The sequence below is a fragment of the Leucoraja erinacea genome, chromosome 14 (assembly GCF_028641065.1).
Source record: "Leucoraja erinacea ecotype New England chromosome 14, Leri_hhj_1, whole genome shotgun sequence".
In the NCBI taxonomy this organism is placed as follows: Eukaryota; Metazoa; Chordata; class Chondrichthyes; order Rajiformes; family Rajidae; genus Leucoraja; species Leucoraja erinaceus.
The window spans coordinates 6,111,735-6,124,577 of NC_073390.1; the positions used below are offsets into that span (position 1 = coordinate 6,111,735).

The following is a 12,843-nucleotide window of genomic DNA, read 5'->3' on the forward strand; positions in this document are numbered from 1 at the left end:
CATAATTACTGTCCTGCAGCAATCCAGCATCATTGATTGCAGTTGGCACATTAAAATAATTAACACCTTATTTTTTTTCATATTTATCACATCAGTTAACTGTTTAATTGACAACCTGGATCAAAAGCAGTTTTTCACCAAAAAAATCCAGCTTCAAAATGTGTAATTATATTACTCGTATAATAATCAACAGTTTTGGTATCCGCATTGCAAAACTACTGTAAAAGTAAGCTGTAGCAATATCGGAAAACAATGCTCGATAAGCTCCAATTATTGTACTCTTCATCCACCCTTAGTTCCATTTTTTCCATTCAGGGAAGTCATAAGGTAACTGAAGTGTAAACAAAAATTGCATTGGACTAGAATTTGTGGCCACCATCAAGATCTATCAGCTCATTGCTAATCTCAGTTTTAAAAAAAAGGAAGTTTGCAGAAGGGGAAGACATTGCCTTTTGTTCTCTCATTCCACTTGTTCACTGGATACATGCCTACTGTAATGTCTTCCTTAAGATCTTGTTGTGACTAGCACAATGAATACACGTCCGACAACTTGTAGGAAAGGTTTAATCTGCAACGACTGAAACTTCTAGAAGGTCACTTGACCTTAGTTACGAGGCACAGGTACATTTGCCAGCTTCTGCTTTTGGCCTCAAGGGGCACTGGCATTTAGATTACACATTACATTACATATACATCACATCTCCCCCTTCACTTTAATTACATCACATCTCTCCCTTCAACGTTGGGGTCAATACAAACTATTTTCAATACTAAACAATTTAACCTTTAATCAATTTAACGTGGATAACAAACTTTTTGCAATACTAATAATGATGACAAATACAAACTTTACATCTCCCCCTTAACTTTAATTACATCACATCTCCCCCTAATATCCACATAAGAATTTACCCTTGACTCAATTAAGACTGCTGCCGCTTTTCACTTTAACCTCAAACTCTAGAAACTCTAACAAAGGGCCTGTCTCTTTGCCTTTTGCTGCGACTGGGAGACTGGCTCCTGTCTCTCGCTGCATCTCGGCGCATCGTGGGACTTGCCCCTTCTGAGAGACTATTTCTGGCTTCTGGGAGACTGGCTCCTCTGTCCAGGTTTCTCACCTCTGGGCGTCTGGCTACCGGTGGCCTATCCACGGCTACACAGGGGTCTATCCACGGCTACAGGGCTCTATCCTGGGCTACAGGTCTCTATCCTGGGCTACAGGTCTCTATCCTGGGCTAGACGTCTCTATCCTGAACTTACTCTCCGCCTGGTCTCAAAGACTTGCTCCATCTAGGAGGCGGACTCCCCCTCCAAAAAAAAACTTAGACTGTCAATACAAACTATTTTCGTTCTTTCAATTTCTTGCATGATAACTCTTGGCTTCTTAATTTTTTCTTCTTCACTTCTTAACTTTTACTTCTTTGCAATTGAATTTTCGGCAAATTATCTGTACTTCTTGGCGTCTTAACTTTTACTTCTCTGCATTTGTCCCTTAGTGTTTTTAATCTGTTGCTCGGGTCGTGCTGCATGCTCCGCAGGGCTCTGCAAGGCTCTAATATGGCGGCGGCGGCGGCTGTTATTGCCGCACGAACGCGAGCTCCAATCTTTGGGCGCCGGTGATGGTCTGGGGCAGCGCAGTGGCGGCCATTACTGGGAGAGGCCGTCGATTCCTTGGCCATCACAGAAGGCGACCTTCTCTCCGTCTCCCTGTGCACCGCTGACTTGCCTGCCTGCTGGCTCCATGGCTCGGCCTGGCTGCTGCTGCTCCACTCGTCGGGACTGTGTCCCACCGGCGGAGGCTGGCGAACTGCTGTGCCCGCTTCTCTTGCGCGGTCGGACCCTCTCTTCACTTGTCCGGTCAGCTTCTCTCGCGTGACCGGACCCTCTTTACTCGAGGCCGGAACCGCTTCTCTCTCAGCCGGACTTTCTCTCATGTCCGGGCTGACTCCGCTCACGGCCGTCTCTCACGACTGGGCTTTCTCTCTTGGCCGGTCCGCTTCTCCCTCGCGACCGGGCTTTCTCTCTCGGCCGGTCCGCTTCTCCCTCGTGACCGGGCTTTCTCTCACTCGGCCGGTCCGCTTCTCTCGCGCAGCCGGGCCTTTTCTGCTCACAGCCGGGCTGACTCTGCTCCTGGCCGGCTGAAGACTCGGATGTATTCGGTGGCGGTCGCCGTACCTGTCCATGGGCTACACGGCACTAGGCCCTCACCCGACGTCGGTAGCAGCCACTGGGCCTGTCCATGAGCCACACGGCCGTGGAGCTCACCTGAAGTCGGTGGCGACTGCACAGCCCTGGAAAATGTTCCAGGTAAGTTGAGACCGTCGCTGTCCTGCTGGTTAGGCTTCTACCTTCCAGCTGCGCTCTTTAGTGACTCTTATTGCCCCACTTGTTTTCCTTGCGCTCTTGCTTCCCGTTCTGACCTTTCTTTTTCTTTAACTTCTTTTTCTTCTTTTTAAGCTCACAGTCTCTCATGCTTCTTCTTCTTCTTGCATGGAGAGTGGTCCCGGAGGCTTGAGACTCTCCATTTATTTTTTTTACTCTGACACCATGTAATGACCTTGTTGTGACTAGCACAATGAATACACGTCCGACATCTTGCAGGAAAGGTTTAATCTGCAATGACTGAAACTTCTAGAAGGTCACTTGACCTCAATCATGAGGCACAGGTACATTTGCCAGATTCTGCTTTTGGCCTCAAGGGGCACTGGCATTTGCATTACATATTAATTACACCGCCCCGCGCGGCTTGGAATGGCTGCGGGACTCTGCGAGCGCACGCCGGGGGCTCTAACACCAAGACCCGGTGTGTGACCTTGCATTACCCGTCGTGGCTTTAATGGCCGCGGGACAATCGCCATCGCCAGCCGGGGGCTTTGACTTTGACTCTGACATCGTGGGGGGGAGAGTGCAGTGGAGAGATAAGTGTTTTTGGCCTTCCATCACAGCGATGTGATGGATGTTTATGTAAATTATGTTGTGTCTTGGGTCTATTTGTTTGTAATGTATGGCTGCAGAAACGGCATTTCGTTTGGACCTCAAGGGGTCCAAATGACAATTAAATTGAATCTTGAATTGAATCTTGAATCTTGAATATTACATTACATATACATCACACCTACCCCAAACTATTTTTTGATGCTTCTGCAGTTTTCTACTACCTTTCCGCCATGGATGCATAATGGGAAATTGTACAATGGGTACCAGTGTGTCCCTGGCACCTTGCCTAAATGGCAGCTTTTGAATAACAATGATTGTCACATAGCCATGGTAATGTCACATAGCCATGAACAATGTTTATGTTCCAGCAGTGCATTTTGTAGGGATGGAAACTGTTATAATTTCACTTCACTCTAATCCTCTGTTTATTATAAAAGTTTATTTAAATTATAAATGGATCTTTCAAACTCTGGTCTAAACAGTTTTGAGTATTGACATATGTGGTTCCTGCCCAACAGGTCGTTATGTCTGAAAAAAATCTGGGGTATTGCCACATTGGTTAAAATATACAATGTTCCACATGCTATTCCGAGTAGCACCTCTAAATCAACACAGTATTTTAAGTCATAAATTCTATTTCTTAAAATTGTAAAATTGCTGAGTGGTGCAGTATTTTGTTTTTCCAAAAGAAAATCTCGCCTTTTCCATCTCTAGAATGTTGGGAATGAAATTGACCTGATACTGAAGGGTCAGAAACAGACGGTGTCAAAATATCAGCAGATAATGACTTCTCGGTCAGAGGTCGGGGCTAGAAGACTTTCTACAGACCAATTGACAGAGCTGGGAGAGCAAATCAAAGACGTTGCAGCAGATCTAAAGAGGAGCAGCCAGCTCTTGAATACATCCCTGAAACAGAATCCACTTGCTTCTGACAGTTTTGCCAAGGTGCAAATGGACAGGTGAGATCACAAAGACGAATATATAACAATCAATGATCAATTTTTTTGTTGGGAAATATAAGATTATAAAAAATCAGATCATAATTATGAGCAAGAGAATGTTATATGGCCTTTGTGCCGGCTCCATCATTCATCAAGATCATGGCTACCTTTCTACCACAGCTCCATTTCCCCCACACTTTTCCCATATCCATTGCCTGTTTTAAGAAATCTGTTGGACTTTATTTTTAACAGACCCCAGTGAATGCCGCTGCAAGGTAGAGCCCCACAAAGATTCACCATCCGTGGGTGAATAATTTCACATCTCATTGCCAAATGTCCAAACGCATATTTTGATAATTTGACTATTGGGTTTTGACTTCTGTTTCTTCTGCATCCTCCTTTTTGTGCCCAGAAAGTTTTTTGCTGTTTTCAATAAGATCTCCTCACATTCTTCTAAATTCTAAAGATTACATTCCAGTTTTTACTCAAACCTGCCATCCCAAACCAATCAGGCAAATGTTCATTGTACTTCCTCTATGTTAAGTATATTTGTTTTGGATAAGGAGATTAAAACTATACACAATATCCAGCTGCAGTTTCATTGTAGTATAATGTACATTTACTCCCTTACTCAAATTCTCTCATAATATAGGTTGCATACCAAATGCCTTCCTAATTACTTTCTGGAGCCGTATTTTCGCTTTCAGTGACTTGTTTACAAAGATACCCAGGTTCCTGTGAACATCGATATTACCCAATATGTCAAAAGTTCCAAAAGCACACCTCTCTTTTGTTTTTTGCATTAAAGTGGATGATCTCTCATTTTTCTACATAACATTTAATGTGGCACATTCTTGACCACTCATATGGGTTGTTTATATCACTATGAATCCTTTCCACTACCCCAAATCCCACTTAGTTTTGTAGCATTAGCACATTTGCAAATATGTTATTTGGTTCTCTCAGCCAAATAATTGGTGTGGATTTAGAACAACTCAGTCCCAAGCATAGATCTGTGAACCTGGGAAAGACTTGCCTATTCACACTCTTTGTTTTCAATCAGTTTGCTACCCCAAATTCTGTGTATATTCCTCTTGACCAGCCTCCAGTATAAGGACTCGTCAAATGCCTTCTAAAAATCTAAATATACTGCATCTAATAGTTTCTCCTACCAATAAGATCCTCAAAAAACTACAAAACACACCAACATGATTCCCCTTTCATAAATCACACTAATTGTGCTCATTGCTAATATTAATTTCTAGATGTTATATTTTTACAGCCTTTGTTATAGATTTGAACATTTTCCCAAACACTAATATTTGTCTAATAGATGAGTAGTTCCCTATTTTCTCTCTTTATAATTTTATATTAGACGATGATAATTCTGGCCAAGATCTGTTATTAGAGAGTTTTATGTCTGTCTTAAGTGTTCTTGTACTTTTTAGTCTCGTTGTTTGACCAACCAAACTCATGTTCATGATTTTGATAACTGATCAAAACATTGCTGCCTGCTTCCTTATATCATTCTCTACTTTGTTTTTCTTCATCGTTTATAGCTTTTAGAATTATTCTATGTTGATTATCTCTGTACTATATAAATTAATACTTAATTAACTATTCTCCCGAAGAACATAGGAAGTTTTTACTGACTCGTCATCTCCTCATGCCTATCATTTATCCCTTTTTCTCCCTTTTCAAAATTCCCAGTCTTTTCACCTGAGTCCCAATTTTTTTGGATTATTCAGTGTCACCTTATTTGACCAGCACGCACTCCTCTAACTTTTTTGGGGCCTTCAGCTCTAATACCAAAAGCAACGAACACCAGGTTTGAAGACATTATTTTCTGCAGACTTTACAGTTATCCTTCCTTGAACCATACCATGAACTCAAACCCTTGGACTCTGCCTCACACCCTCATTTTGAACTCCTACCCAACTCAAAACGTATCTATCAGTCACTCATGTTCCCATAATTTTCAATCATGTTCCCATCTCCCCCAGATGGTATTGAGGGTTGCTTTCTTAGCAAATGGTACATCAACAAAACCAGGTTGAAAAATAAATTATGTTGAGTTATTTACTTTTTCCACGCAAATTCTGTGAGAATGAATTGTACCTCAAATTTCAATAGCCAATAGCTATGACCTGGGGTCTCCTGTATATGCTCTTCCTACATCAGCGTAGACCTTAAATCCATGAAGTTCCTACCCAATAACACTGTGGGTACCTTCATCAGGTGGACAGTAACAATTCAGGAAGAATCAGGATGTGATATTTTATCCTAGAAAATATATTGTTTTAAATTGTAGATATTATTCTAGATATTGGGCAGCATGGTTATGCAGCGGTACAGTTGCTGCCTTGCAGCCCAAGAGACCAGGTTTGATCCTAACTACGGGTACTGCCTGTATGGAGTTTGTACATTCTCCCTGTGAAAGCGTGGGTTGTCCCCGGGTGCTCTAGTTTTCTCCCACACTCCAAAGACGTACAGGTTTGGAGGTTAATTGGCTTCGGTAAAAATGATAAATTGTCCCTAGTGTGTCGGATAGTGCTAGTGTTTGTGGATTGCTGGTGAGCACGGACACTGTTCGCCGATGTCTGCTGTAAATCAAGGTACACATTAACTAAACCAAATGATCCTTTCCTAGCTGTGGCCATTGGACAGATTAATAAAGCGTGTCTTTAACATGAGTCCAGATAACATGGGAATTTAATTGTTATGTTCCTAAACATTGTTACTACACTAGCAAATGAAATATAATTCTCAGAAAAATGTGCAAGCAAATAGAAGAGTTAAACAACAAAAATATACCAGATGCAGAATCTCATTCTCAATGCACAATTTTGTAAGATATGTCATTTTTGCCAATACCAGTTTTTCATACGTTAATGATTCCTGAGTAACTTTAGAGGCAACTGTACTAATCATAGGTGTTTTCTGCTTTATACTTTATTATATCCCTGTTCATTGCCCCACTAGTAGTTTTTATTCTGTTAATAGGCAATTTGCTTCGGATGTGATTAATGAAACCCTGAATGAGCTGCATTCTTCGAGAACTTTTCAGACTATGCTTGATGTCATTGAGAGGGAGAAAAAGAAAAAAATTAACATGCAAAATGCAATCATCAGGTGAGCTACATAATCATTGGTCATAACATCAACCTGAACAAATTATGTTCTCTAATTGATTTCCAAACCGTAAATTATACTTTCAGGATCCAATTTTGGGCTTAATGTGAGAGTGAGTATAAGGAAAACAATAGCGGCGCATCTAAAATGCAGAAATCTGGAAATGCAGCTTTAGTCAGATCTTACAGTAATACTCTTTACCAACACAGTTTTGTGCTTTGTTCCTTGTTTTACATTTGAGTCAAATCGTCTACTCTTGGAACACACACAGCCATAGTCCTCAGGGTAATACTTGGACTCAAATCTCTATTAATTAACTGAAACAATCAGTTGTAATTCTCTTTCTTTGTCTCATGCTTTCAACTAGAGGAATAAATGATTTGTGCCTAATATAAAATAAGGATCAGAGCACAGAAATATATATTTTAAACAGTATTGCTCTAAAATCAAATTAGACTAAAGTGCATCAAAGCACTTTCCTGATTTCTGCATTTTTAGATGCACAGCTATTCCCCCCCCCCCATATTGGCACTCCCACATTCAGTCCAGAAAGGGGGGGGGGGGGGGGGGTGTTCTCCATATTTTATACTATTAAAGGTAGACAAAAGTGCTGGCGGAACTCAGCGGATGCGGCAGTATCTATGGAGCGAAGGAAATAAGCAACGTTTTGGGCCGAAACCCTTCTTCAGACCATTTTATACTATTAATGCAGCTTGATTAATTTGAGACGTGGTTCCGATTTTGTGACAGTCCTCCAATCTAGCCAACGGATGCTTCCTTAAATGGTTAGATGGCAATTATCAGTAGTAATCCTGAAAATTGGTAGTGCAATTCTATGGCATTCTATTTAATTTCACTTGATAGAAGTGCAATTTCTCACTAAAGTCAACGGGGAACTGTTGTAACTCAAAATAAATGTAAAGTAACTCAAAGAACGTCCCTTGGTTTAAACATTCTTCCAGTCTTCTCTTGACTCCCCGAAAACATGTCGTGGAGTAACATTTATCTTCTTTGAAATGATTAATTGCAGTTTATGTCTTATACTAATCACATTTTATTTCAATTTGGTGACATGCGCATTTGGTGAAATTACACTACTGAATCCTGCTGACAGTTCTGAGAAGTTCTGAGAAACTATTGGAAATTGGAAAACTGGTTGTTGGTAGCTTACTTATCCCAAAGAACAAGAAAGCTGAAAATATTAAATCAATTAGTTGGTAGAAATATATGAGGTGTAAATAAATGAAAGAATATGATAAATGAGTGCCTCAACCATTTGAAAGCAGAATTTTTTGATTTTAGGCCAAAGTATACATGTCTAGAAGCAGATCACACGGACCAAAATTAAAACTTTGCATGAGCCTGGTTATATAAAATCAAATTTGGCTTAAGTTTCATTGATTGCAACTCTTGTAATTGTAAATCTAAAGCTAATTTTAGTCTTACAAAACCTGCAAAGGTAAATCAGTGAATTGTCACAGGCTTGCACGCTAAAACTAAATGCTGCCAGGTCTTGTACTCACATTTTTTTCATTTACATATAACAGGGAAGAAGAAGGCAGGAGGAAAATTAAAGCATTGAGAAATCAGCTGCAAAATTTACAGATGGAAAAAGAGGCAGAACAACAGGTTTCTGAGCTTCTTATTATCTGATGTATTTAATGCGCTACCACAAATGTCTGTTCTTTTGTATTTTGGACCCTAATCAGAAATACATTTTAACAATTGTATTTCACTGTATTGAATCCTGTAAAAAGCTTACAACAAAATATTCAGCTATTAATAAACTAAAAAAGTCATAGCAAATATTTTAAATTATAGGTCATTTTGAAGATATATTTTCATAGGAAGAATACAAAGGCCACAAATTCATAAGCTTCAAAATTGCTCTTTAGGTAATGATGTGACTGGAATTTCAACAGGAACCACCCATTAATATTTCTGTGTGCCATTTGCCATATTTGGAATTGCTTCATAGTGCATGCATTTATCTCATATGCTGGAAGTATGCAGTATATGATATTAATCCTCAAATTTGACATCACTACTACAAATTAATCTTTGATGATCTAATTTAAATTAAAAATGTTTAGCACCAAAATGTGTTGTCTAAAGTGATCAATAGGAGATAACATTGACATTGATCACATGTACGAGTTTAATTAACTTCTCATGCAACTACTGCCATATCTTTGGAGCTCCTCACATTACCCAAGACCGATGTTTCATCTCGCTGATAAATAACTGCGTGTCTGCAAGAATTCCTGGTCCCCAGGAATAGAATTCCTCCTATATTCTTTTTCTGCCAAGCAGTCCAGAGCTACAATGCAAATCAGAGAACCTGCTCTCCTCCATACTCTAACATGGTTTTCTCCAAACGGGCAAAATAATAGAATGACTTCCATTTGTCAGTAGCACCCAGGCGAAGCTCGCCACTAACTGTTATTAGCTACTCAAGTATTGGGGTATCATGACCAAAATACTTAGTTTAGAGTTACAGCATGGAAAACAGCCCTTTTGCCCACCGAGTCCACGATGCTCACCAATAACCCTTTCACACTTTCCACTCCCTTCACATTAGCGGCAATTTACAGCAGTGAATTAATCTGCAAACCGTAAGAGAAAAAGCAATAAAAATTTGTACTGAATGGACTAGCTGAAGAGAGTTGAACAAAGTTCACATAGAACATAAACATTGGCAAAAGATCTATCCTGGGATGGATGGTCTATTCCAGTTTGATGTTGCAACTTGTCTGCAATTTATCAGTCTTTATTCAAGTATTACCATTTTTTTTCAAATCAGAAGGATAATTTAAAGTTTTTCAAATCTCAAGGAAATGTGAAAGCTACATTAGTGTGTTGATCAAGTCAAGTCAAGTTTATTCGTCACATACACATACGAGATGTGCAGTGGAATGAAAAGTGGCAATGCTCGTGGACTTTGTGCAAAAAGACAAACAAACAAACAAACAACCAAACAAACTACAGACAGAATTGAACAGAACCACATATTATTTTACATATTAAATATTGGAGAGGAAAGTCAGCAGCTTTCTCAGAAGGTGGCTGGGACTGCCCAGGAGCCTTAGCAGCATCGCCCTTTACGGAAATAACACCAAGCTCCAGCTGCCCCTGAAGTCCCTGGAGGAGGAGTTCAAGGTGACTCGGGCCAGAGAGGTGATGCTGTACAGGGACTCCAGCGACCCCAAGGTGGCTCAAGCAGGGGTGGAGGTGAAAACTGGGAGGAAGTGGAGAGCCGGCGAAGCCGTGCTGCAAGCAGAGTCCCGGATACGCCACAGAGTCCTGGTGGGAGCAGTGACTCGGGGAAGAGCAGGCCTGGGAATCTTCCCATCTCCCCAGTTTGACAAGGCCAAGGGGAAGGAGAGGCGCAGGCTGGTCCAGGAGGAAGTGAGGGCAGTGGTGGAGGAGGAGAGGTGTACCAGAGCAGTTGGATTGAGGCAGCAGGGAGCCTGGACAAGGTGGGAGCAGGCCATGGACCGAAAAGTCACATGGACTGAGCTCTGGCAGGCTGAACCACAGCGCATCAAGTTCCTGGTCCAGGCAGTGTATGATGTCCTGCCCAGCCCATCGAACCTCTTCATCTGGGGCAAAGCGGAATCTCCAGATTGCCCGCAATGCTCAGGCAAGGGGACGTTGGAACACATCCTGAGCTGTTGCCCAAAGGCTCTTGGGCAGGGCCGGTACACATGGCGTCACGACCAGGTTCTCAAACCCATTGCAGAAGCCATCAGCATGGGAATCAGCAGCTGCAGACGAGAACGCCCCACCACCCAGATGATCACCTTCGTGAAGGCCGGAGTGCAGCTGCCAAGAACCACAGCGGCCAGGAATCCGTCAGGAATCCTGGCAACTGCGCAGGACTGGCAGCTTTCCATAGACCTGGTGAAACAGCTGAAGTTCCCACAGCACATTGCCACAACCACCCTGAGGCCAGATATCCTCCTGGTCTCAGAGGCGACCAAAAACATAGTCTTGTTGGAACTGACAGTGCCGTGGGAGGACCGTCTGGAGGAGGCCCACGAGAGGAAGATGGCCAAGTATGAAGAACTGGACATAGACTGCCGTAAGCAGGGCTGGAAGGCAAGGTGTATGCCCATCGAGGTTGGCTGCAGAGGTTTTGCAGGGAAATCGCTCTACAAAGCCTTGAGTGCACTGGGCATAAACGGAGTGGCGAGGAGAAGGGCCATCAAGAACACCACAGAGGCAGCGGAGAAAGTCTCGAGATGGCTCTGGATCAGGAGAGGAGGTCTATGGGGAGGAGCGAATGCCACCTGAACACAAGTCGTGGTCTGATCAACCACGGCTGGGTCGCCTGGGTGAGGGTGTCTGATGTTGAAAGACCCGAAACACCCAATGACCCTAGGTTACATCACTGATGATGTATTCAGGAGCATCAATCGATGTATTTGTATCAATCACTGTGGGCGGAAGGAAAAAGGGAAAAAAACAGCAATTAAAAAAAACAAAACAGTGGAGTGGTACAGTAAGGTTAGTCCCTGGTGAGATAGGAGTTTACAGTCCTAATGGCCTCTGGGAAGAAACTCCTTCTCAACCTCTCCGTTCTCACCGCATGGCAACGGAGGCGTTTGCCTGAACGTAGCAGCTAGAACAGTCCGTTGCAGGGGTGGAAGGGGTCTCCCATGATTTTATTGGCTTGGGAGTTGCACCTCCTGTTGTATAGTTCCTACAGGGGGGCAAGTGAAGTTCCCATAGTGCGTTCGGCCGAACGCACTACTCTCTGCAGAGCCTTCTTGTCCTGGGCAGAGCAATTCCCAAACCAGATTGTAATATTTCCGGACAAGATGCTTTCCACAGCTGCTGAGTAGAAGCACTGGAGGATCCTCGGAGACACTCTGAATTTCCTCAATTGCCTGAGGTGGTAAAGGCGCTGCCTTGCTTTACTCACGAGTGCTGCGACGTGTGATGTCCATGTCATATCCTCAGAGATGTGGACTCCCAGATATTTAAAACAGTTCACCCTATCCACAGGATCCCCATTTATCCTCAATGGTGTGTATGGCCTCGGATGATGTGCCCTCCTAAAGTCCACGATCAGCTCCTTAGTTTTTATGACATTCAAGAGGAGGCTGTTGTCCTGACACCAGAGTGCCAGATCAGCCACCTCCTCCCGGTAGGCCTTCTCAATGTTATCGGAGATCAGGCCCACCACCACAGTGTCATCGGCAAACTTGATTATAGAGTTGGAGCTGAACCTAGCCACACAGTCATGTGTGTACTGGGAGTACAATAGGGGGCTGAGGACGCAACCCTGGGGCGATCCTGTGCTCAAGGTGAGGGACTTCGATGTATTCCCTCCCATCTTGACTACCTGGGGCCTGGCGGTGAGAATATGATTTATTCCAGGGATTTTCTTTTTGGGTAATCGCAGGTGAAGAAAAATCTGTACAGGTGCACAACCTTTTATCCGAAAGCCTTGGGACCAGACACTTGTCGGATTTCGGACATTTTCGGATTTCCGAATTGCAGATTTTTAGCGTAGATTAGGTAGGTAGCGCGGGCGGCTTGAAAAGTCTGTAGCGACTGCCTCCTCCCCGGAGACCGGGGAATCATTGCATAAATGTTAGGGATTTTATGTGGTGGTGGTAGTGGTGGTGGTGGGGTGGGTGGGTGAAGGGGGAAACTTTAATTCTTAGTCCCTTACCTGGTCGGCGACTCCCAACATCGCGGAGCTGGGGGCTCTGTTCGGCCGCGGGCGGCGCCGGTTGGAGCTCCGACCCCGGCAACTCTACCCCTGGCTGCGAGGCGCTCCAAATCCAGCGCCGCCCGCGGTCGGACGCCCCCCACCCCAGCT

The 12,843-nt window shown here is 43.2% G+C and overlaps 1 protein-coding gene across 2 annotated transcripts in view; it reads left to right on the forward strand.

Annotated features, from left to right (window-relative positions):
• The window catches only part of iqcg (IQ motif containing G), a 44,493-nt gene that overhangs the window by 21,362 nt on the left and 10,288 nt on the right, over window positions 1-12,843 (forward strand). For both annotated transcript variants that reach the window (XM_055645431.1, XM_055645432.1), the window contains exons 3-5: window positions 3,652-3,896; window positions 6,882-7,010; window positions 8,558-8,639. In XM_055645431.1, coding sequence (XP_055501406.1) covers window positions 3,652-3,896; window positions 6,882-7,010; window positions 8,558-8,639 — 456 coding nt within the window. The remainder of the gene's footprint in view (window positions 1-3,651; window positions 3,897-6,881; window positions 7,011-8,557; window positions 8,640-12,843) is intronic.